Source organism: Bidens hawaiensis, unplaced genomic scaffold, assembly GCF_021521415.1.
Source record: "Bidens hawaiensis isolate Kalapana, Puna unplaced genomic scaffold, B.hawaiensis_p1.1 tig00059096_1, whole genome shotgun sequence".
In the NCBI taxonomy this organism is placed as follows: Eukaryota; Viridiplantae; Streptophyta; class Magnoliopsida; order Asterales; family Asteraceae; genus Bidens; species Bidens hawaiensis.
Genome location: NW_027506429.1, coordinates 12,835 through 40,048, shown reverse-complemented (window position 1 = coordinate 40,048; position 27,214 = coordinate 12,835). Strand labels below are relative to the sequence as shown.

Here is a 27,214-nt window from a genome sequence, read left to right as displayed (position 1 = left end):
TCCAACTCGTTGTCCCCTTCCCTTCACTTTCTTTGCTGGATGGGAAGACCCCCCCTGTTCGTTATTCATATATTCATCAAAATTTAGTGTTTGTTACATAAAAAGTATTATTTTTTGCACTCTGGACTTATTTCAACTTGTATATGTGTTGTATGAAACTTGGTTATTATCTAGTATTTTTTTTTTCATATTTTAGGTTCTTGAAAGTTTCATACATCTTCCATTTAGACCACTTATTTTTTTATTTAGATAAACTATATATAGAAAAATCCGTAAGACCAGAACAATATTAAAACATGAGTTTTTTTTACTAGGAAAACATTTGAGTGATTTTAAAATGAAATATTTAAACACTTAAAAAGTTGAGAAGGTGTGAAAAGTATTGGGTTCAAGTCTCACAAACAATAAGAATTAACTAAAACTGATAAAAAAAAATGATATATTATAGAGGTTTGTTTCACTAAAATCACTCATGCATAAAATGACTTATGAAATATTATAATTATCAAAAGAAAGTATAAATCTAAGTGGCTAAATGAAAGTTATGCTACTATTGGTTGAAATATCTTTATAGTTTCACTTTCATCCACATCTAAAACCACAAGGGGTTAAACTGCGAACATAAAGTAACTTCAAGGAGCGTATTTATTTGATAATAAATTATCTAAACCTTAAATGATCATTGGTCCTCTCTTTTTCTCTATAAAAGAAAGATATTATTTCGTAAAGCCCATGCAAACACCAAAAGCTAAAGAAACCAAACAGTCTCAATCTTTCTCTGAGGCAATGGAAACCAATGGCAGCAACGTTATTAATTCGGTGGCCGGAAAAGAAACCACCGCCGCCGCACCGACACCGTGCCGGTGGAATCCGACGAAAGAACAAATAGACATGTTGGAGACTTTGTATAAACAAGGTGTGAGAACACCAACAGCCGAACAGATTCAGGAGATTACAACCAAGTTACAAACTTATGGACACATTGAAGGCAAAAATGTGTTTTATTGGTTTCAAAATCATAAGGCAAGGCAAAGACAAAAGCAAAAACAAGATCATGTGGCTTACTTTCATCAATATTTGCATCACCATCATCACCCGCCACCGATCTTTCCGATACCTCATCGTCCAAACGGTTAGTGTTTTTGTTTTTTAGCGACAAATTAATACATCATTTTAGTCTGATACCGTTAGGTTACAAGCTCTTTGGCATTCGTATTTTTATTTACTTGTTAATTTAATATTCATGTTTGTTTGTTATGTATTTATTGTTTTAGATGATTAATTAGATGATGAATTTTTATTGCTGTTTACCTTTTCAAGGTTGTATATAAGCTGCAAATGTCATATATATGTAGTACTAGGTAGAGTACATGATCTTACAACAATTGAAGTACATTGATCTAATTAGTTGTTAATGTCTTTCTAGGATATACCCAATCTACTTTTAAGTTCTAATACATACAGTCCTCCTATGTTTAAATAATATATATCTAATGTAATCTCTGTTTTGTTGCCTTGCCTTCCCGTTTTGAGTTTCAAGGTGTTGTTTATAACACATAAGCCGTTCAAAAAAAGTTTTAGTTTATATAGTCGATTTCTAAACCTTGTATTCAGTAGTGAAATATATGCATAATTGTTTTATTAGGATTGATCATGTGTAAAGTAATACTGTACGTTATGTCTCTTGAATAGGAGTTAGTATGTTTAATCCATGTGGAGTGTAACTTTTTGTCTTTTAAGATAATTTCTTATGAATATTATAAGTATTTGTATGATTATTTTATAACTAATGCACGTTTATGTGAAGTCAAGGGCGAAGCTTTATAGGGACCGGGGGTCAATTATAAATATTTGTATGATTATTTTATAACTAATGTACGTTTATGTGAAGTCAAGGGCGAAGCTTTATAGGGACCGGGGTGACCCCCGGTCATTGCCGTTTTTTTCGATTAATAGGTAATTTTGTGATTTTTGTTCGAAAATTTTTATAGGTGTTGAGCATGGTCAACTTTGAGGTATTTCCCTAAAAAGCTATCGGTCATCACTGAACTTTTTTTTTATAATATCCCAGCGTTAGATTTTTTTTATATATATAAGACCTCGTATTTTTTAAAACAAATACTTGTCGAATACTAAAACTTTGCTTTATAAAAATCATTGAAGGGGGCTATTAATTTGTAATAATGATACACTTGTTTAAACAACAACAAAAAACGGGATTGTTATTGAGTTAGGGTTTGGAAACCATCTACCATTCATTCGGTTCAGAACTCAAATTCATTGCCTTACCGAGTCATTGGAGACCACCAGCCACCACTAAGCACACACCGTCGTCCGCCATTGTTGGCCACCATCCTAGAGACCACTAGCCACCACACACAGGACAACGCCTGCAACCTTGGAGACACCACACACGCCGCAATATCGAGTAACCACACCCTTCCTCTCGCATTATCATGAATATTTTAGGTCTTTGTTGGTTAAAAAATTATCTAGTTTTTATTATTTTTATTTTTTAGTATATGAACAATCATTTGTATGAATGAATAAAATTAGATATTTAGATATCATATTGTTTGACCCGACCCAAATCGAATCAACAGTCCGAACTGAATCACCACCCAACCTAAACCGAAAATTTTTTTTAGATCCGTGACTTCGATCACCGCTGTGACTAAGCTCAAGTTTCATCACTATGTGAAGTAATCTGGTAACTAAAGTGGCAGCAATAGTTATAAATAAGTACATTCTATAAGTTTTTATGTCAGGAAAAAGTTATATTCTAGGGTACAATTATAATATGATTTTTGTTTTTTGTTTATTTATGATCTATATGATAAGTTTCGATTTTATTATTTCAACTACTTATAATTTGTATTTTACCTGCATCAGCTTTAAACATATTCAAAGTAAGTCCACTGTCCTTTAAATTAAGTTACAAATAGTAACAAAAACCAGATGAAACTAACAATATATATGATTTAACCAGCTCTTTTAAAATGTAACAAATTAAATTATTTTTATTTTAATCATTTATTATAAAAAATGATAAGACTTTTAACAACCTTGTAGTTTTAAAAATTATATTTTTCTACGATTCTGCTATTTTAAGCAACTAAAATCTATTTTTAGTTCATTACACCGCAAATCTCTTAAATCAGTTTTGTTGTATTAAATTTTTAAGCTTGTTTAATAAAAACGTGTATTTGAAAAATGCTCAGTTACTTTACTATATCAAAATTGATTTAATTAGCAAGTAGTAATTAACTTTGTATATAAAAAGGTGGTGTTATATTTGACCTATAAAACTACGTCACATGCGTATAGTAGCATAGTTTTTTTTTTATCATAAACTACCATATTTCTTTGCAAACTTCTGATCAGAAAAACAAATATCATTGCAACCATTTTATTCCTTTGAATAAAATCTAAAACAAAACAAATCATTTTTTAATTATAGACTCGCAGTCAATAAGAACAGTAGCCAGCCAGTGTGACCGCATGAGGGTTAAACAATGTAGTACTTTGTCAAATATTAAAAGTCTGTCGTTTCCGTCTCAATCCATCTGTTAATTTGTACTGTAAATGTAATCCAAAGGTTTCTGATTTCTGTTTGTTTATGGGCTTTGCTCATAAAGCTATGTCACTCTTTGTCAAATTATTTCCACTCTGAATACCAACACATATACTGACACTTGTTTTGCTTTTTCAAGATTATAGTACCATGTATCTTTCTTCAATCAACTTCGCTATAAACAACCCCTTCTGTAAAATTTTGTAATTATTTTTTTACCACTTACACACCTACTCAAAAGTTTTTAAACTTAGCTTAACAACCCCTTCTAACATATATTTTTGTGTACCACCATATTTCGTTTTAGAAATATAGGTGGATTCATACATTTCTCATCAACAATATGTATGTATACTATGCTCTAATAAAGATTGGGTTTGTACATTGCACAACCTTCATCTTATATATGCGGTTATATTATGATGTACTAGTTATTCTTAGACTAACTTTTCATTTGATATGATAAGTATTAATGTAATGGTTTTTTAAGGGGTTGAGCATTTAATTTAGCTACAATAATACCATCTTTACAAAAGGCTCTAAGTTTAAATTTTATACTAAAAATATTTCAAAAGAGAAGTTTAACAAAAACTGGTTTAATGACTAAACTGATTCAACCGCGCTTTTTAGAAATCAACCCATCCAACTAGTGAGAACACATTGTTGTTGTTCGTGACAATTATAATTTTAGACCTCACTAGAATGTTTTTTCCACAATTTTTGGATATTGTGTTTCGACTGTTTGTTCAAAATGAACACCCTTGTTAAAATATCAAAAGAATGCTTATATAAGCATTTGAATTTGAACAGAATACTACATTGACCAATATAATGTTTGTTTTAATATATTTGATTCAGTGTTCATGTTTAACTATTTACTCTTAAAAATGTCACACTTTAATGTTTTCTACCAATATGGTACTATTCCAGTGAGAACCATTCATCAGTCCTATCTTCTGATTGATTTTATACTACATAAATAAATTATCCTTTATTTTATTTCATTTTTTTGTTGACATACTTCTACAGTTCTATATGGCCAATGCTATATACCACAACGTGACATAGGGTTCTACACTCAATACCCAAAGATGCTAGTACCTAATGCTACCACAACCAAGCGAAGATCACTACGGACCACTAAAACCAAGCTGCCTGCCGGTTCAGGAACTGTTACCAGCGGCAATAATCTGACCAAGACAAAGATGGTCAATAGCAAAAACTATAGTCATCAAGAAACATTGGATCTTTTCCCACTTCATCCTACAGGGATATTGCAGAAGAAAGAAGCAAATGCTAGCAATGTTAACATTAATGTTTCAAATATTTGTATGTCGGGTTCTTCTGATCGTTCACAAGAACAAAACTTTTTTGATTTTTTTTCTAGTTAACTTAATAGCATTAGTCTATAAGATTTGACATTTGGTTCAAATGATCTACTCAAATGGTTAAAACTAATTCTTCATTAACAATGCATGCAAGTGTGTTGATTTGTGTGTGTGTGTGTTTTATTATGTTGTGTGCTTGTGTGTGTTCGATACAAAGCCAATGGTTAAACTAAAGAGCTGTAAGAAACGCATGAACACCGTGCATAATGCTTTTCATATATTTAGAGAGATGTGATTATATGAATACATATCCATTTTGTGATGCACAACTAGTATCCTATTAAATCAACATTATAGCACATTAACTCATCCATTATTTAAAATAATGTTGAATTGCTGATATAAAGCATGTGAGGTCATGGATTTGAGTTCGCCAATTCTTTTTCGTTTGTAAATTCACAAATTCCTCTCTTAGATGAGTTAATCTTGTTAGATTTGTGCATTGTTGTAGCATGAATATGCATTATTATGTTAAAAACGAGGTGTTCATTAGTGTGCAAATTCCGAGCCGAGCTAGTTTTTACAGTTTTACAATTGAGAGCAAGTTAAAGTTGGCTTGAATTCGCTAGCTGAATAGCTCCAAACAGACCCTAATGGTGACATAATCAAAATCATAATAACAGAAAGAAAGAGACATCATGATCTAAGTGGCCCCGGCCCAATAGTACACCTCAAAAATTTTATGTTGGGCCGGTAGGACTCATTTTATTTTTCTGTTTGCATTCAATCTGTTAGATCGTACAAGTCTATATCATTAATACGATCATGGACTGCTAATTAATGTTGCCCGAAGGGGCTAGGACGCGCAACAATTCAAAAACAAACTGTGCCAAACCTTATGGTACCGGTTCAGAAAAGTTTATTGACAAGGATACCACAAATTGTTAAACGTTTTGAATATTGATTCAAATCACTAAATGGTTTTTTTACAAACAAAACTAATGAATTGAATTTTGGACTGAGTTTGAGTCATGGGGACAATGTTTTACATAAATGTATAGTAAGAATGCGTACATGAATCTTAACTCGGCACAAACACCTAAAACCTCGTGCATGCAAAAGCTTTGTGCGCCGGACTTGTCCTTATATATGCTTTATTTTATACATATATCATTTTACAACTAATACAATTATTTCATTCAAGAATAGAGGAGCATGTAACCATGGTTATCTTTAAGGTCGTCTTTTGAATATTTTTTGATTCTCACCACAAGGTTATGTTGATACTTATCGAAAACTAACACCCATTTAAGGTTCATCAATTGTCTTTATCGTGTGTTGTTTCTTCCATTCACAGTGGTCCCAACATTATCATATGATATGAGAGCTTCGGTAGAAAGACAATACAATTTCCTCTAGTTAGTAGATGCGGTAGATCTCTTACGTTAAGTAGTTTTCGTAATAAATCCAGGAAAGATCCAAATATATAAAATTATAAAATAGTAAAAATATGTTATTTTTTCCAAAACTTTGGACATAAATAATTCAATTACATAAAGAAAATAACAATTTGTGTTGGTGATTGAAAAAGACATTTTGAAATGAAAATAACTTAGGAGGTTAATATTTCTCTTAGGCTGAGTTTATTCCAAAAATAAAAATCAACGGAAAAAAACAAACAGATTGTGTGTTAGATTCTCCAATCTTTTGGCCAAAGCTGACGTGTCAAAACCTTACTGGTTATTATTATTAATTTTATTATCATTACTATCATCTCTCATCCCAAAAAAAAAAAAAACCGGATAACACAACACGCACTCTCATTTCATCTTCTCCACACACACAAATGAGGTATGTGAGGTGAAATTGCAGAGATACTATACATACAATAACCGTCAAAACCCTAACGCAATGGCCAAATCTCTCATTTCATCTTCTTCCTCATTCACCGGCACGCCGTTACCTTCACTCTCTCGCTATAGAGGAGTCTCTCCGAGGACTAAGCTTATATCGACTAAAGTTAAGTTCAGTTTCAACGGAGTTCCGACGCCACCGTTTAACGGCGGTGGATTGACGGTTGATTTTTCGGCGATTGCGAGCCGTGCGGAGAGTGTTTTGTACACGTTAGCTGATGCGGCGGTTGCGGTTGACGCTGCGGCTACTGGTACAGGTGATTCGGCTACTGCGACGGCGCAGAAGTCAGGCGGATGGTTCGGATTTATATCGGATGCTATGGAAGTTGTTTTGAAGGTAGTTTGTGAGGATGCTTTGTGTTTATTGGTTTGATAGTTAGGTGTAGTGATTTGGAATGATTTGTGGAATATAGGAGATATAGTTTGGATTTAGGTTTTGAATATCAGCTGTGATTAGATAATAGTTTGATGAATTCTGGTGTTTTGAAGGTAGTTTGTTTGGATATTATGTGTCTATATGTGCGTATTGCTATTGATTGTTGTTTTGATAATTAGATGTAATGATTTGGATGGTAGGAGATAGTGTTTGGATTTAGATTTTGATAATCAGCTGCGATTAGACGATAGCTTGATGAATTTTGATGTTTTGAAGATAGTTTGTTCGGATATTTTATGTTTATTTGTGCGTATTGATTGTTAGTTTGGTGTTTGTATTTGTGCTTTATTAGTTAGCTGTAATGATTTGGATCGTAGGAGACAGTGTTTGGATTTAGGTGTTGATAATTAGCTGTGATGGGATGATGGTTTGGCGGTTTCTGATTGCATAAGTAAGCATAAATTGAGATAGGAGTAAAATTAGGTTAAGGAAGATTAATTAGGTGATCATAGGGGTGCAAACGAGCCAATCCGCTCACGAGCTACTCGAGTTCGGCTTGTAAAAAATGAGCCGAGCGTAAATGAGCTCAAGCCTAAAGATAAGCTTGTTTCATAAACGAGCCTGAGCTTCGGTTATGGAGCGGGAGCCAACTTGTGAGCCTAAGCGAGCCTATTATTTGTATAGTTTTTATTTAAGGTATTTAACATATGTATATCTAAGAATAATTAGTATATATAAAAGTTTGAGAAAATTTTCAAAACAATCTATATCATGTTATATTTAAAGTTATAATTTAAAAACATATATAAAAATAGTTATAACGCGCCCTGCTTGCGGTGCGCACATATAATGTATATATGTGTGAACCCTCAGGTGGGCAAAAGTGAAATTGCACTAATTTTGACGTTATTTTACTAATCTCGTGAAAATAACTAAAAGTGGCGGTATTCAGGCATCATGTGGTGGCGCTGACAGCCGAAAGACAAGGGTACATGCACCAATCGGCCGGTGTGCCGATGGTTGAGTGTTATGTACCTTATGTCCAAGGCTTGATGCAAAACTACTATCAAGCCGGGGGTCTCACCGGAAGCAGCCTCTCTATTCCTACGGGGTAGAGGTAAGGCTGTCTACATCTTACCCTCCTCAGACCCTATCATAGCTTTGCTATTAGTGGGATATACTGAATATGATGATGATGATATTAAAATAGTTATAAAGATATAAAAATTTAATTAATAAATAATAAACGAACTAAGCACGAGCCGAGCTTGAGATTGAATAAAAACTCATGAGCCAAGCTCGATCTTAAACGCGCCTAGTCGAGCTCGGGCTTGGCTCGACTTGTTTACACCCCTAGGTGATCTAATCACTTTTGTTGAAAGCTGTATGGAACAGGTAATTTGATGATTACTATATGAATGAATTCATAATAATCAGATAATTAGTTCCAAAAGGCGCATCCAAACAACACTTTACCAAGTTATGTATCTGTTAGTGTAAAAGATCATATAGGACAAAAGATTGATTCAGTTTTGATTAGCACAGATTTGAACTTGTAGTTGGACCAGATGCTTTATCTTCTAAGTGGTTAATTTTTGTCGAATTATGCTGATATTAACTTGCACTATTGTTGCCAGGTATTGAAGGATGGACTGTCTGCAGTTCATGTACCATATTCCTATGGATTTGCAATTATATTGCTTACTGTTATTGTTAAAATTGCAACGTTGCCATTGACAAAGAAACAGGTGACTCTTCTCAAATATTTTTTTATATTGTAGTGATATGTGTCTCACTGCTCTTTGACATTAAAGTATACATTCGTTTTCTCACTCTTACATGAATTGTTTGATGAATTTACTTGTTAAAAGGTTGAGTCTACCCTGGCAATGCAAAACCTGCAGCCAAAGATCAAAGCAATTCAGCAAAGATATGCAGGCAATCAGGTGTGCAATTATAAATTACAGTCTTGTATGTTACACTTACACAAGATTGATGTTTGTATGCAAAAGTGAGCATATCATGTAACAAAGCTCTTATGTGCTTATGTATTTTTATTAGAAATGTTAGGCACAGCTTGATTTTGTTATATATTAGGATTTAATGGAGAACTTAAGTTGAAGACTTGAATAGGGGCCTGATTTATCAAAATCAGTTTACCAGAGTTGGAAAATGATATTAAAGCGATAATAATAAACTCAACTTTAACCAAAAATTTTGTTTATCTGGAAATATGCTATAGGCTACAATTAGGGTAAGAAAGACCAAGTACTTCCTTGTTGAAGATGACTGATATAACAAATAGTAACACAATTTAGTATAGCAATTTCTGCCTGTCCAGCATGGACTTAGCAGTTAACACATGACAATTCAACCTTTAAAAAGATCAGTGGACCACTTTTAAATATACAGCCATCATGTTGTATGGGCAACTATAATTTGAAGGGGGCGAACTTATTTGCATGTGTATGTATAGCAATTTCTGGCTGTCCAGCATGGACTTAGCAGTTAACACATGACAATTCAACCTTTAAAAAGATCAGTGGACCACTTTTAAATATACAGCCATCATGTTGTATGGACAACTATAATTTGAAGGAAGGGGGGGGGGAACTTATTTGCATGTGTATGTATATATGTCTATATGCATACGTATATATGTGTGTTTGACAATACTGGTATTCTTTCAGGAAAGAATACAACTTGAGACATCACGATTGTACACAAAGGCAGGGGTTAATCCTTTGGCAGGTTCGTGTCACGGTTAATAATTGCATTTTAGTTGAAGACTCAAAAGAGTTTCATCATATTGTTGTTCTCATGCACTATAATACAATGCAAGTGCGTGTGTGTGCACTAATTAAAAGTGGCATCAGCATGTAAATTGCAACATTTAATTTTGCTCATTGGTTAAGGAAAGCATTAACTTAGAAAAAATTGAATTTAAAACCTCTTGATCTGTTTGTGTTTATGTTTGACCCAAGCCATATCCTTGAACCAAATCAGCATGTTATGCTTATGTATTACTTACATTATTATTTCCTTTGAACTGATTAATTAGTACCATTGTTAATATGTACAAACTTCAATTTTATTTAATGTCAGGATGTTTACCTACTTTGGCCACAATACCAGTATGGATTGGCTTGTATCAAGCTCTTTCAAATGTCGCAAATGAGGTATATAAAGTTGAAAATATCAATATTTACCAAAAGTTTTAATCTGTATTTATCTTTTTTTGCATTGGTAATCATTTCAAATATTGATGCATTTGATTAGTTGATTAAAAGGAAGTGAAATAATTGCTGATTTATGCAACTTTACTTGTTCTTAAGGGACTGTTTACAGAGGGATTTTTCTGGATTCCTTCTTTGGGAGGCCCCACAACAATTGCTGCTCGGCAAAGTGGATCAGGAATTTCTTGGCTTTTTCCATTTGTGGTAATAAAAATTCTTTCAGCATCATAGTGTGCATAATATTATAGACACAGTGAAAAACTAAGTATTCGTGAGCAACGTGAGAAACAAACTGATTCACTACTTTTCATAGATCTTCAAATTGTGAATCAGTGTTACAAAGATAGTGATTTAGTTTGTCTCCAAAGTTATACCGTATATGATTCTAATCAGATTTTGAGTTCAGACTTCGGTTTGACTAAGAAAGTCAATTATCGTCTCACTTTATCTGCTATCACCATTTTCGAATTTAAAGCGAAGTCCCACATACTTTGTAGTTAATGAAATACATAATTCACAACTGAGAACTTTGTGTAAGTTCGCTAAAACAAATATATTTAAGTAACATAAAACTAATATATTTTACAATAAGTTATATTTGAACAATTGTTTAGATAGTGCTTATTCCATACCTTCTTTTATTGGTAGGATGGCCATCCACCTCTAGGCTGGCATGACACAGCAGCCTACCTTGTTTTACCTGTACTTCTTGTCCTTTCTCAATATGTATCAATGGAAATTATGAAACCTCCCCAAGTAAGAACCTATCTTTTTATTTATTATTTTATTTTATATTAAATGGTTCTCACATTCTTTTAACTATCCTGTTTTTGACAGACTGATGATCCAACTCAGAAAAACACTCTTCTTGTCTTCAAGTTCCTTCCCCTCATGATTGGATACTTCTCTTTGTCCGTCCCATCAGGATTATCAATTTACTGGTCAGTTTTGACTTGCTTAAACAATAAAAAACTATTGTTATTTTTGTTTATCATCACATATTAATATAACCAAAAAATCTCATACCAAATGCAACGTTATCTACTTTAAAAGTTTTTTAAAAAGTCATAATCTCAATCACTTAACGTGAATTCATTTTTTTTTTCCTATTTATTTGTAGTCGAGATTAGGGGTGTAATCTAGGCTCGAGCTTGGCTCGTTTAAAAAATATCTATTTAATATATAAAATAAGATTATATAAACAAAAGGCTCGTTTAGGCTTGCGACCCAGCTTGAGCTCGATACTTGAAGCTTGGGCTCAGGCTCAGGCTCGTTTAATAATGAGCCTCAATAAAAGCTCAAGCTCGCGCTTGTTTAAGCTTGGCTAGATTTGAGTTTTTTACGAGCAAATATCAAGTAGCTCACAAGTGGCTCGGCTTGTTTACACCCCTAGTGGAGATACTCTTCAATGACAAGAATGCTTCTTTTGCATTCTATGTTTTTGATTATTTTAGTAACTCGTTCATGTGATAATATCGTATTAATATACAAACTTCAGCAGTGAAAGATAGCACTGTGTTGTGGTTTAAGGATGATTTCTTGACTTCCCTTGTGACTTGTGGAAGGTTTTAACAAAAACTGAGTTGACCTATATTTTTAACACATTTTGAAGCTGACTATGTTTAATTGAAAACCATTGTAACGTGAAATATTGTAGTTGTGCTTCATCGTGATTTTTGATTAATATTTACAATGTGCTTTGTGATGTGACTGCAGTGTATGAATATTGTGACAATAATGTTAAGTGGTTTCTTATAGATTGTTAAAAAATATCACAATGATAATGATTGATGTTTATTTTTATAGTTGTATAAATATTACCTTAATATTTTTTGTTATGAATTAAGGTTCACAAATAATGTGCTTAGCACTGCTCAACAAGTATGGTTAAGGAAAATGGGAGGTGCAAAACCTGTTGTGAGTGAGAATGCAAGTGGAATAATAAGTGCCGGCCGTGCAGTAAGATCGGCGTCTCAACCATCTGAGCCTGGCGCTAGGTTTGTTTTTCTTTGTTTTTTTATAAATATTTCTATTTCATATTTTTTTTTTCTTTCAAAACACTAGCAATATCACATTTATTCATTTCATAATTAAAAAAAAAAGCATTCACTAATTGCTTATAATAGCAAAACAACTTGTGAATCATTATAACTGATAAGATTCTTTTTGTTTATTTATTGAAGCAAACGGTTGTAACAGATTCTAATTTATTTACCATGTAATGCGTGAATGTGATATTTTTACCATGTTGAAAGGGTGATTTTATGAAATTTTAAACTTTTAGAAGTGTGTATATGTAATTGTCATTTTTTAATGCAATAATATGGAAATTGTACCAAGGTTGGTTATACTTTATGCAAAGTTTCACTCTTTTCCTATTGATTACATTTAGTAGTTAGAAATAATTTGGTATAAAAATGTGAATAGGTTTAAACAGCTAAAAGAAGAGGAGAAAAGAAAATCAAATAAGGCAATTCCTGCCCAAGATGTTCAAGTTTTGGCATCTACATCTGAAGATGAAGATGAAAAGGATGAAGAAACGAAGTCCACGGTAATTATTTTTATTTTTTAAAATGTTTTATTCACTCGTTTTAGCTAAACGGAACATATGTGAATCTTGGTTACCATTTGGCGAATTTTTTTTTCCAAATTTAACTTGCAGTAGAAGGTAATGCTGAAAAGAAAAAAAAAACACTCACTAAATAATAACCCAAGTTTCATAATTCTTCTATTTAAAGGAACTTGAAAAGTAAAATGGTCATTTATAAAAATTGGTCATTTAAATCAATTTAAAAAAAATGGTCATTTATAAAAATTGGACAGTAAAGAAACTTTGAGTGGTCTTTGTAGTTGGAAAAAAAAAAGTTACCAGTGACTTTATTAGAACAGTATTGAAACTTGGTTGTTATTTCATGATTTTATCCCTTATTTTTATGTAATTATAAATTCAAATATAATGTGATTAATAATTTTCAAATATTCAGGAGGTTTTGGAGGAGGCGTATGCTTCAAGTACCACGAAACCAGTTCCGGATTCTGGACCAAGGAGGAGTAAGAGATCAAAGAAAAAGCGTTCAGTATGATACAAAATTCGTGTCTAGATATTATTTGAAAAATCTATTTTGTAAAATCCATATTTTTAGTTAATATATAGCTGTCTACTGCCAACAAACCATATGTTTGTTAGGTATATTTTGGTATAATGGAATCAGAGAGGAGAATGAAAAAAAGGTTTTCTCTTATTTGATGAAATGATAGCTATCTTTCCATTCTATATCTTTTTAAAACATATTATGTTAGTTAAATGATCTTCTATTGTAATCTTATTTGAGGTTTGAATGAATCTCTTTGATATTTCATTTGTATTGGTTATACATAGAAAATTAAAAAAACGTTTATGAACTAATAATAATACTCGTTCAATTCCTACATGTCCATTAGGGGTGTAAACAAGCGGAGCTAAGCTCGAGCTCGGGTCGTTTTGACTTACGAGAGTGAGAGCTCATTTCGAGCAATTTTTCTAAAGCTCGAACTCGGATCATGAGTTGTATTTTCATACTCGGGCTTGGCTCGTTTTCTATTTATCAATTGATTTATATACATCTCTACTTATTTTTATATATTTTGAGAAAAACTTTAAATGAGCCTAAGCTCAGCTCGAGCTTGTGTAGTACCTTAAACGAGCCAAAGCTTGGCTCGAGCTCGGTTGTGTGATGTGAAATAATTACATGGAAGTCCAAAAGAGAGAAAACTTAAAAAATGCACAAGGTTCATTAAGGCTTGAGGAGCCTTAGTGAGCCTTCCTATACAAGGCTCGAGTACGGGCTTGGTAACTAAACGAGCTTTATTTGATGCTCGAGCTCTAAAAAGCTCGTCTTGTTTGCACCCCTAACAATGGAACGAATACTTGTTAGGTTTGAATCCAACTTCCACTAGGCTCTGTAGGTCACTCAAGCCACACAAGTTGTGTTTTATCTAATCTCATTGGTTAGCAGAGTATTAGTAGGGTCCAGTGAGTTTTTTAGGTAATGGATTCTCACATTAGCCAAAACAAGAACATAAGAAACAAATGCTTTTATAGAACTTATTTAGAACCATGAGAAATTGCCTAAATGCTTATTACAATAGAGGCAATGAATGGCCTAACCCACCAATGCTATCTTACTTAGATTTTTTAAACTAGGAAATAGAAAACCTCCATCATAATATATCATCTTTATACAATAGAATGTCCACAGTTTCTCTAACTTCCTCCCTTCAGAAAATATTATAACTTATTTTAGTTATTTAATGGAGGACACGCATTGTGAATCAATTCATCTGTTTGAAGGTGGCCGATTATTCCCCGCCGGGTTTGGTCTCGATGGCTGTTTGTAAACCTTCTTCACTTCCTGCAAGAATATATAAACAGTTTATTCAGTGTGGCAAAATGGTGGATTAGTTGGTGGGTTGGATAATGGGTCAAAATGGGACAACTAAGTAACGGTTGTTTTGTGTATGATTAAAAATTTGAAAGAACTTGTATTTTTACAAATTTTTTGAAATAAAAAGATTTAGGAGGTTTATGCATTGTGATTAAAAAGTTTGACTCTGACGGGTCCGTTAAACCAGCCCATTTTCGTATTAAGTAATTTCTTTTAAGTTTACAAATTAACCCAAATTGACCTATTTAGCGAATACGTACATGTGGAGTAGAGCCGTATATGTTGCCTGGCTTTGAGTTTGAGTTATGTTGAGCTGCCTGAACCTCGAAATAAACTATAAAGAAAGTTAAACAAGCAATTTTAGAAGCTATACTTGCTAAAAAGTTTTAACATAATTGCTAGAGGTGACAAACTGGATTGGGGAATCAAGTTAACTGTTAATAAAGTGTTAGGAGAAATGAGTCAGTTGAACTGAATTCGAGGGATTTGTAGACCCTTGTTAAAATTTTGTGTTACTTATTATTACGAAAGATATTATTACACTAATAACCTAATTTTGTAAAAAAAAATAATGTTTAAGAAAATATACATTAAGAACAAAAACAGGCGTTCTAGGACTTTTAATTTCTTCATCCAAAATCGATATGAGCCCTTTTTAACTGAATTTATTGTTCTAAATCATTTGATGAACTGTCTGAGATTAAATACAACCCAAATAAGTCGTTCAATAACTAAATGGGTACATTGTGTTAATTCTCATTTTTAGTAATCGCGCTAGTTTGACTTCAAAAGTCATACTTTTGTCGTGGACAAGAAAGATGATGAGTTATAAAAATATCATGCCTCAAATGCCCACCAACGTCAACGTATTAGTTGTGAATGAAGTATTAGATAGTTTAGTGTATTGGGTGATCTCACCGTTTGTAAAACCGACAATATAAGTTGGGACAAGGAGTCGAATATTACACGAAAAATCATTTTTAGTGCCTTTCAAAAAGATGCCCGTAAAAGAGAAAGAAAAATGAGTCAAGAAAGTAGAATTTAATCATAAAAGTAAAAAATAAAAGGTTGTATATTGTAAGGCCCCGAACCCGGTGACCCTACTTTAGCGTCGGATTTACTCATAAACACAGTTCTTCAAATCAGAGTTTATTAAAACTTTTCGCGGAATATAAAACATCAATCATTTGTTACAAAACATTAAATCTTTTCTTTGATACCATAACACAAAACTTTATATTTAAAACATCTTTACTTCTTTCTTCAGATGCCAGCCGTTCAATCCATGCCGTGTGTCATCCTCATGCTAACTCTATAATCAGCTCACCTGCGTGCATACTAAAAGTCAGCTACGCTGAGTGAGTTCTAGTTAATCGAACGCCATACAATACATAAACATACATACATATCTGTAGATACATATCAATACTTCACTAGTTACCCTTCTGTTCTACATACATACTCGCTACCATACATACATACATATCTACAATCACTAACCTCAGTCTACCGAGAGTACGTTCATAGTTCACCGTCTATACCTGTACTCAAGGTCGTGAACACGTACAAGGTTCGCAATCCTTACCTATGTTCACCATTTATGGTACGTACAAGGATCACGGTCCTTCCCTATACCATAGTACATCCACAACACGTACAAGGTTCACAGTCCTTCCCTATGTTGCAACCTAATTCATAGCACGTACGAGGTTCGCAGTCCTCCCCTATGCTACAAAATCAGCACGTATAAGGTTCACAGTCCTTTCCTATGCTGAAATACATCCATAACACGTACAAGGTTCGCAGTCCTTCCCTATGTTGCAACCTAATTCATAGCACGTACGAGGTTCGCAGTCCTCCCCTATGCTACAAATACAGCACGTATAAGGTTCACAGTCCTTTCCTATGCTGACGCCTATTTACATTACGTATAAGGTTCGCAGTCCTTATCTACGTTTACATATATAATCTACTTCACGTATAAGGCTCGCAGTCCTTAACTACGCCATCACCAGCCGAGTCTATGTCCGACAGAAGCTAGAGGGATTTGCCATCCTAACTTACTATGTCGAACGTAGAACTCACATGCCATTCGTGTACCTATATACACATACTTACATTATAACATAAGAACACTCTAGGCATTCCTTACCTCATTCATTTAACAACCATACCCCTTGTCGACACGTGCAATATCCGAAGATCGTTCACGCCCCGACAAGTATTCATTTGAAATATTCATACATCTTCGATATATAATTTTTGTACCTTTATTTTTAACCTGACAGTACGCGCAATATCCGAAGATCGTTCGCGTACCGACAAGCAATCATTCATATCTATCACACATATCACATATGACATACACTTATCACTTAGGATAAATGTATTAACAACACATCGAGTATGCACACAGCCCCGAAAACATAACAAGGAATGGGGCTAGAAACTCACCTGAACACGGTTACGTTCACCGTTAATCGTAATCCCTTTCTTCAGCTGTGCACGCCTGACTGTATAACAAGTACACGTATCAAACAACTATCACTACTCATATCATCTTTCCAGTCTTAACTACTACCCACAACGAACGGGGGTCCGGGGGCAGCGCCCCTGGCAGCGGGGTCTAGGGGCGGCAGCCCCTAGCAGGGTCCAAGAGGCAGAGCCCCTGGCTGGGGTCGAGCTGCCAGGTCAGCTTGGAAAAATTTTATTTACATTAACTGTCTTAACACATTTTCCATTAGGTTTTTAATTTATTTTCTAAGCGAACTTAACTTTAGGCGAAGTTAAACCTTAAGCGAACTTAGCTTTAGGCGAAGTTAAACCTTAAGCGAACTTAGCTTTAGGCGAAGTTAAACCTTAGGCGAACTTAGCTTTAGGCGAAGTTAAACCATAGGCGAACTTAGCTTTAGGCGAAGTTAAACCTTAGGCGAACTTAGCTTGCAGGCGAAGTTCATCAGGCGAACTTAGCTTGCAGGCGAAGTTGTCGTCTGCAGGTTCTGTTCGCTCTTAAATCCTTCGTTCCTTAACCAAATAACTCGATTTAGGTACCCATGGAATCGTCTGACCAGCGCCTACAAACCCCAACTATCAAATCGACCTAACATCGATGTTTAGAGGGTGCGATTTAGGCATATAGGTTACGGGTCCTTTTTATCAATCGATTAACCTATCAAATCATAACCATTTTCAGTAAGTTTAGCTTTGTTGGATTCGTTTTTACCATACAAACTCGGATCTACCATTTCTCAAATCAAACCGAACCTATACGAACGATTTCTAACCATAAACGTACCTTGAACGAGTCGAACTTACGAACACGAGCTGGTCTTGTTGCTTTGGTTCGTCACAACGATCTAGCACCAACTAACGTTTACTCTCTCTCGGATCCTGCTCGTTTATGGTGTGTGTGTTTTTGAATGTGTAGAGACTAGAATGGAAAGAGATGAGGTTTAGGGTTTTATGGTGGTTTAGGGGATATTTATATCCCTTAAAGCCCATGGACCTAAGGCCCATTCTCATTTAACCAATCTCAAATAATCTAACACTAGCCCGACTCATACCAACTCCTACTCTATTATTTATTTCCCGAACCCGAGTCAACTTTCCCTCTATTATTAAGTAATATAATAAATATCATTTTGGAAATTTCGGAATGTTACATATATATACCTGGTTTAGCTGCATAACCTTTGTATGGCAATAACAAGAGGCAAATTAAGAGGAGATGAGATAGAATGTGTAGTGTCTTCATTTTGAAAATGTAATGTAACTCAATTGTGATGAAACTGAAGATAGAAATGGGACCTTGCTTTTAAGTGTATGATGATTGGACTTTTAACTAGTTGTCTAGTAATCATGCTTGTGTTTGAAAGTTTTAGTGATAATTATTATGTGCCACTAAGGATCCAATGTTAATCATTTGCATATAAAATTGTTCACCTTTCATCATTTTAGTATGGATGAATTTATAGCTGCCATCTTATTCAACATAATTCCTAAGAAAAACTCAAAAAGCCTTTCTTAGAGGTGTAGCAATGTATTTTTTTACTCACAAAAAAAACTCAACAATTTGTTTTCTGTTACTTGGTAAAAACTTTCTAAAACTTTCTAAAATGTTACTCATCCTCATTCCCGTACATGCACACTTTACTGCGTAGATCTCTCATCCACATCTCACGTACTCAAATTGAATCGGTGATAATTTCAAATATTTATCATGTATCAATATTTCTTTGGATGATACGGGACTTGGGAAAAGTGTCATAGAAGTAGGGCGTGTCAAGCAAGAAATGGGCTCGTAACTATGAAGTGCGGTTCAACAAGTTGGGTCAGGTTGAATAAAAAATCATTTGTAAGCAATTTAAATGTTCTTTATGCGACTTATAATTTATAGCGAGTTTCTTGTCTATTTGACGTTTCTTTTTCATTTGGTTAATTTATTTCTTTTAATCAATTACTATAATATATATATATATATATATATATATATACTCGTTGAAATTATCATTTAATTTCGTTGAAATTCTCATTTTTATGCTATATTCATTTAAAATTGTATTCCATATATTATTGTTATTATCGAAATTCAATTTGTTGTGCGTTGACTTCTATTAAACTAATTATTAAACGATCAACAAATTTCAAGTGTTTTATGATTTGTGTTGGAAGTCGGCATGATGCTTAATTAGTTGTCCGTGTACGGCGTTGGCTACTTTTTTTTATTTTGTTTTTTTGTTTGCTGCTTTTTGGTTAGAAAATATCATATAATTTTGGTTGCCTAATAAAGCATACAAGTCTTATGTATTTTAAAAGTTAGAATTAAAATCATATAATTTTGGGAGATTGTTAACCGATTGGTTTTCAGTTAACTGGTTTTGGTTAAAAGGTTTTTACGTCAATTTCAATTTGGGTATAGAGTCAATTAACCATCTAATGAATTTAGGCTTTAAATGTTTAGAAAGAAAAAAAAAACAGAAAGAACGAATTTGAGATAAGAAAGTTAATTTGGGTTTAAAAAAATATATTCATGATTATCCATGACTGATATGATATTTGTTTAGGGTGTTACAAAACCAGAAGCAATGAATGAAAGCTTAAACGGTTAAGTCACAATTAGCAATTCTGACCATTGAGCCTTTGTGCAGGGTATAGATGTGTGATATATATATTTAGCGCATTTCGTCCAGTTATATGAATCAGAAAGACTCATATGGTAGAATGAGTTATGTCAAGATGAGTGTAGGTCTGAATGATTGAACGAGTTTTTCAAAGCATGTTACTGAAGATGATTTGCCTATAGCATTCCCAGAGATGATTTACCCATGGCGTTCCCAGACATGAACGACACGTCTTTTATTCATCTTTCGTGTATTTTTGTGGCCTTTTGATATATATTTTTGTAATAACATGAAAAGTCGAGCTAAAATCATCTCAATTAGAAAAGAACGGCATGAAAGTCTTGCCATCATTTAACACATACAAAGTGCAAACTATTAAATCGTTTTATTTTAAAAGTGTAACTAAAACTATAATAATACATCTTTTATAATTTATAATCATAATCGACCTATTATAATGAAAAAAAATGTTTTTTTTTCATCATGGTGATGGGATTAAAAAGGTTCTTGGATTATCTCTTCATGAAAAATAAAGAAATTATTAGGACCCCCGTCTTATAAAATCAACTTCTAAATAACGGATAAAGAAAACAACCAAGTTCACGCACAAATCGGTTCATCTTCAGAACCTGGTTATCAAACTTATAAAGTGTGTACTTTCCAAATGATTAAAAGCACAAACCATCAATCAAACAACCGTCTCAATTCATTCATTGGAATAAAAGATATATAATACGCTGATGCATATTCAAAATGAAACTTTCATGTTAATGTTTTATTAGCATTAAAGACAATAAGAAGAAGCAACGTTTCCATACTTGAATCATTGCTGCAAAATCCACCCGCATTGAGCTATTCAACTGCAAAACACATAGACATAGAACACTTGTAAGAACAGAACTAGACAAATCAAAAAACTTATCATCATATGATATCGTATGCCCAATAGATGAAACAAACCACACCTATAATTAGCATTTGAAGACATGTCCAAACAATAATTTCATGTTCTTTTCTATCCTAGGTTGCATAATAACCAAAACTTATAAATTAGACAAATCATACAACTTGTTATTATATGATATCATATGCCCAATATATAGAACATACTGCACCTATGATAGCTTTTCAAGACATGTCCAAACAAATATTTTCATGCTGTTTTCTATCCTAAGTTGCACAATCAACAAGAATTACAGACAACAAAAAATCAACAAAAACAAGACTAGAAAAATCCAAAATCATGTCATCATAGAATATCATATGTCAAGCAAATGAAACAAAGCACACCTAAGATTAGCATTTCAATACATGTCCAAACAAATAACTTCATAATATTTTCCATCCTTTGTTGCATAATTACCAAGAATTGTAGAGTAACCATAACCTAGATATTGTTATTATATGATATTATATGCTCAATATATGAAACATACTAAATCTATGATTATCTTCTCAAGACATTTCCATACGATAAATTTCATGTTGCTTTCTATCCTAAGTTGCATAATGATCAAGAAGTGCATACTAGACAAATCCAAAATCTTGTCATTTAAGGAATCATATGCCCAATATATGAAACACACGATACCTCCAAACAAATAATTTGTATCCTAAAACTTGTCATCATAGCATATCACATGCCCAGTCGACGCAACACGCTACACCTGTGATTAGGTTTTCAACACACATACAAACAAATCATTTCATGTATCCTAAGTCTTGCCATTATAAAATAGCATATCCCAAATACATGAAAACATACTACACGGCTACACCTATGGTTAACTTTTCAAACAACATCATATCGTTTTCTATTCAATAATCCACAAGAACTGCAGACTCAAAACACCATTAGAGGTGTAAATAAGCCCGAGTTCGCTCAATCTCATCTAAGCCAGGCTCAATTTGAGCTTTTAGCAAGGCGATCTCAAGCAGCTCATGAGTGGCTTGGCTTGTTTACACCCCTAAACACTGGTCAATTCATAAGTTTCATTAAAATACACAGAAAATACATTTATTCATTATCCTCCATTTCTACACAAAAAAAAACACCTAATTTGCCATATCCTGAATTTACGTATAATCAATCACAAAACAACACGTAATAAATAAACAAATAAGCAAACACATCAGAATAAAAATGAAGCATTCAGATCTAGGGTTTGATAATAATAATAATAAAATTTAGGGATTGCATACCTCTTGTGCCTTTGAGCAAACACCGAGTTCTTCCTATCTTCCTCTGCAAATATAATATAAATATTATTAAAATCAATGAACCTGTTTTAAATCGAATCTGATTTGAAGAGGAATTGGATGCGTACCGGTAAGACCAAGGGAGAATTTGGTGATGGCGAATCCAACGAGGAACAGGCCAGTTCCGGTTGAACTCAATGGATCGAACTTCCTCATTCTCTCTTTCTCAGTGGTGCTTGTGTGTGAAATGGATTTGGGCTTCTTGTTTTCTTATACATGGGCTCCTATTTCTTGAGCCCATAGGCCACATGCTTTATTTTACTAGAGCTGCAAATTTTGGTTTTTCTAATGCCCAGGTCGGTATATAGCTGGGTACTTGAAAAGGCTCTACTTTTGGATATTTTTTGGATAATTTTGAATATAGATCAGCTATTGGAAAAACCAAGTTCTGGGTTTTGGGTATTATTGAGTACAAATTAGGTTCGATTTCAGGTACGGATTTTGGTAGTGGAATGCATACTCTGCCCTAAACCCATACCCCCTATTGGTGCACGAATCGTGGTTTTTAACAATTCGCTTCGCATGGCGTTTGCTTCGCACACCCAGACTTCGCATTGCATTGGAGTTTCGCGCGAAAAGTTCGTGTAATTATCAAAAATTTTAAACTCAGGAAAAAAAGAATAAGAAAAAAGATTGACACCACGTAAAACAAAATGAACTTAACTTTTAAGTTTTTAATATAATAATAAAAAATTATAATTATAATAATGTACAAAAAATTGTTCTGTAATGTATTAAGTAAATGAAAAATAAATAATTAAAGATTTTTGTTAAATTTCCTCATACGGATATTACTAGAATTTTAAATAAGAGCAAAGATAAAATAATATTAAACAATTTATGATACCAAATGCTAAGTTTAAAATATATTAAATTCATAAAAGTTAAAGGGGAATATAAGCGAATGAGGTAAATAAATAAATAAGTGAGGATAGGTTCATCTAGGGAAGACAAGATACCTAACTAAAGTTTTACTAGCTGTCACTCGAACTTAGGCTGAGGGGTGTGGAGCGTGAGAAAGGGCGTAAGAGGACAACCACTCGCGCCCCGGGGCGCGAGCACCACACCACCGAGGCGCGAGAGGGGCGCGAGAGGGGCGCGAGCGCGGAAAAAGAGGCAGGCGCCAGGGGGTTCGTGGGACAGGATGAGCGTGAGGGGCATGGGGAGTGGTGAAAATAGCCGTTTGAAAGATAAAATGAGCCGTTGGCTCTTAATTTTTTTAAAAAAAAAAAAATTCTACTACTATATATTACCCATTTTATACAACACTTTAACACAACTTCAAAAAACACCAAACTTACCCATTTCTTTATACAACACTTCCTATATATTACCCATTTCTTTCAAACTTTTTTAAAAAAACCTTTACAAAATCCTATATAATACCCCTAAATCAACCCATTTTTACCATATCAAACACAACTTCAATCTCCAAACAACCCATCGTCCCATTTTTTTTTTTAAAATAATGTCGTCGTACTCGTCTGATTCCGACTCCTCCGAAGAGGATGATTTGCTTCTTCATGTAGGGGGAGTTTTGACCGCAGCCGTGGTAAATCTCTTGCAAAATCAAGCCCATCAACCCCGACTCCCGAGGGTTAGAGCACCACCTCGTGATCGTGATCGATCGGGTGCTAACGATACTTTGATGAGGCATTATTTTAGCCCTCAACCGGTATACGCGGAGTCGGATTTTCGAACTCGTTTTCGAATGAGCAGGCAATTGTTCACGCGTATAGCGAGTGATTTAGAGGCACGGTATCCCTTTTTCCAACAAAGGGAGGATGCTAGGGGTCTTCCCGGTTTTACCCCTCTTCAAAAATGCACGGCTGCTATCCGTCAACTAGCGTACGGCATCTCGTCGGACGCTTTGGACGAGTATTTACAGATGTCGAAAAGGGTTGCACGTGAATCCCTTCATTTTTTCTGCCAAGGTAAAAAACATTAATTTTACTTTTTATTAAATATTTATTAAATTTTTTAATATATATTGTACGTAGGAGTCATATCGACTTACGCTCGGAGATATCTGCGTAAACCTACAACGTATGACATCCAACGCATATATGAGGTGCACGAGGAAAAACATGGTTTTCCTGGGATGCTAGGTAGCATCGATTGTACGCATGTTGGATGGGCTATGTGTCCAACGGCCTGGCGAGGTCAGTTCCACCGTGGTGATCATGAAGGGCCGACCCTCATACTTGAGGCGGCGGTGTCACAGGATCTTTGGTTTTGGCATGCTTTTTTTGGTGTTGCTGGGTCAAATAACGACCTTAATGTTATCGATCAGTCACATTTGATCAACGACCTTATCGACGGGGTTGAACCACCTCAATCTTTTGTTGCAAATGAAGAACTCTTCAAGTACGGGTACTATCTGGTCGATGGTATTTACAACGAATGGGCTGTGTTAGTTCAAGCTTTTACAGATCCAGTCGCCGACAAACGGAAGTATTTTACGAAGAAGCAAGAGTCTGCTAGAAAAGATATTGAAAGAGCTTTTGGAGCTATAAAAAAACAATATTATGTTCTGGCGAACCCGATACGTTATTGGACTCGGAAGAGGATAATGGACGTCGTCTACACGTGTCTTATCCTACACAACATGACGTTAGAAGACGAGGGCAAAGCTATATGCCAAAACTACCAAGGTGACATTCCGCCACAACCGTCCACAATCAGTGATCAACAAAAACTTCATAACATAGCAAATATCAAGAGCCGTGAGATACACGGGGATCTTCGACATGAGTTGGTTGAACATTTGTGGGCGAGGCGACCAGAGGATCTTGTATTAGATTAGTTTTATTATTAAATATTATTGTTTGTTTAATTTTTAGTATGTTTTTTTTATTATATGAATTTTCAAAAAAATGTGTGTTTTTTTAAATAATTTCTTGTTTTTTTAATAATACGTTTTTTTAATACATTTATAAAAAAATAAACCGCTCGCGCCCCCTCTCGCGCCCCTCCACACCATGGCCCGGGGCGCTATCACCACTACCAACACCCATCTTATCAAGTTTCTCTCTCTGCCACACGTCACAATATTATTGGCTGGCGCCCCCACTCACGCCCCCTCTCGCGCCCCCCACACCCCTCAGCCTTACCATTCATTCATATCTCTAGTTTAGTTACAAAGGAAAGTGATTATAAATAACATGTCTCACCACCTTTAATACTCACACCTTATGACAATAATTTCCGGTAACAAATCACGATTCCTCCCAAACTCCATTTTTCCGATAAACCGACGCGAAACCAAACAACAAAAAAGAAACCTTTATTCACCACTAGGTTAAATACCCGTGTACAACACGGTTTTAACAAATTTAATTTTGTAAGTTCAAAACATTTGAAATATCTTTTTGACTTCTATATTGATCATAAATCGACAAATATCATATAATAGATCATAGATGTCCTATGTTTATATAATATGTACATATAATAATAGTAAGGAATTTACTACTCCAAAGAAGAAAACTATGTTGATTAAATAATTGCATTTGTTACCGGGGCAATTTCATAGAATAGTAATCAAGTTTTAAAAGTGTTTCAATTAAGGTTACTCAACTTTAAAAATTGTTACAATTAAGTCATTAAATTTTCATATTTTATTAAATTAAATGTTTTAACATGTATTTTTAGCGTTTTTCTTTTATGTTCCACATAAGAAATTTTTTTATCTTTTTTTTATGTTGACGTTGAGTGACGACGTAGATTTTATTTTATATTTTTGAATTTTAATATAATTAACATTTTTAAATTTTTTAAAATTTAACTACATATATTGCAAATACCAACCCCACATCTTATCCTTTATTTCTTTCTTGACACACAAAAATCAGTAAGACTCGATTTGAAGATTTTGTGACCCGATTTGAAAAAAATATATATGAGTGACCTAATTGAAACACTTTTGAAAGTTTGTTACTATTTCATGAGATATTTCCTTTGTTACCATATAACATTAGATACACTATGATATAAATACTTTATAATAACTATTATTGATTTATCAGAGAACTTATTTGATCATATTAAATGGTCATGCTATAAGAAAAGAATAATTGATAGGCTTGTTGCACAATAAAATGTACACTATAAATTATGCAAACTAATCATGTCAAAAAAAAAAATTTTAACATAAAAAACGATGAATAACATTAAATCATAATAAATCAAGTTACATTTATATTTACAAACATTAAATATAAATCATAAATTTCTAACATTAGAATCCTATTTGTAACTTTACCATATGTAATATTAATAATTTTACTCTCTTTATGCTTTTGAGTCTTGATAATGTCACATGTAGTTGTCCAAGACTGAAAACCTGATGTTTTTAATACAATCCATTTTTTTATAGTAATTGACCTTGACATTTATTAATTGTCATTGTAAGACAACTGAAAATGGAATTTGTCTTCTCCAAAATTTCCATAATTTGTATAAAATGTTACGGAATTTGTAAAACATAAATAAGTTTGTAATGTAATTGAACGATTACATGTAATTTAGACACAAAATTTGTACAAATAAGTTTGTAACAGGGAGTTTGCAGTTATATAATTTTCATAATTTGTATATTACTATGCCATATAAGTAAGTTGAAATATAACGTTCGAGCAGAAATTAAAAGAGTCAACTTGCTAAATCAGATACAGTTATTTAGATGGTGATTACATTATTTGAATTTGAAAAATCAATTAATTGAATAACACACAAGGCAAAAACTTTTGACGCTTTAAATAATTTGACAAGTTTTGTTATTTTTGAAAATGGTTTTTCCAAGGATTAAAATATTTGTATAAAACGTTACGAAATTTGCAGTTAACATATACTCCGTAAATAAGATAAGTTGACATTTAAAGTTCAAACAGAAATTAAAAGAGTCAACCTGCTAAAGTTAGAGATCTATAATTGGTGTGTAAACTGTACTATTTATATATGATATTAATTATATAGAAAGTCA

The 27,214-nt window shown here is 33.5% G+C and overlaps 2 protein-coding genes and 2 long non-coding RNA genes across 4 annotated transcripts; 2 read left to right on the top strand and 2 right to left on the bottom strand.

Annotated features, from left to right (window-relative positions):
* The first annotated feature begins 588 nt into the window (after positions 1-588).
* Positions 589-4,965, top strand: LOC143617829 (uncharacterized). The gene is made up of 2 exons (XM_077090261.1): positions 589-1,132; positions 4,604-4,965. The coding sequence occupies exons 1-2, from the start codon at positions 676-678 to the stop codon at positions 4,963-4,965; spliced, it is 819 nt and encodes a 272-aa protein (XP_076946376.1). The 5' UTR covers positions 589-675.
* A 1,838-nt stretch (positions 4,966-6,803) lies between these two features.
* On the top strand, positions 6,804-13,643 carry LOC143617824 (inner membrane protein ALBINO3, chloroplastic-like). Its single transcript, XM_077090258.1, has 11 exons — positions 6,804-7,152; positions 8,829-8,939; positions 9,063-9,137; positions 9,882-9,942; positions 10,297-10,370; positions 10,527-10,631; positions 11,076-11,183; positions 11,265-11,368; positions 12,275-12,424; positions 12,855-12,978; positions 13,412-13,643. Exons 1-11 carry the CDS (start codon positions 6,814-6,816, stop codon positions 13,508-13,510), a joined length of 1,350 nt encoding a protein of 449 aa, XP_076946373.1. The 5' UTR covers positions 6,804-6,813; the 3' UTR covers positions 13,511-13,643.
* Positions 13,644-14,717: 1,074 nt separating this feature from the next.
* LOC143617825 (uncharacterized) lies at positions 14,718-18,721 on the bottom strand. The gene is made up of 3 exons (XR_013150891.1): positions 18,524-18,721; positions 15,112-15,185; positions 14,718-14,818 (listed from the first exon to the last, which is right to left on the bottom strand). It is a non-coding gene; the product is annotated as an uncharacterized LOC143617825 (long non-coding RNA).
* A 1,938-nt stretch (positions 18,722-20,659) lies between these two features.
* On the bottom strand, positions 20,660-22,327 carry LOC143617827 (uncharacterized). The gene is made up of 3 exons (XR_013150892.1): positions 22,299-22,327; positions 22,174-22,216; positions 20,660-20,831 (listed from the first exon to the last, which is right to left on the bottom strand). It is a non-coding gene; the product is annotated as an uncharacterized LOC143617827 (long non-coding RNA).
* Between the last annotated feature and the right edge of the window lie 4,887 nt (positions 22,328-27,214).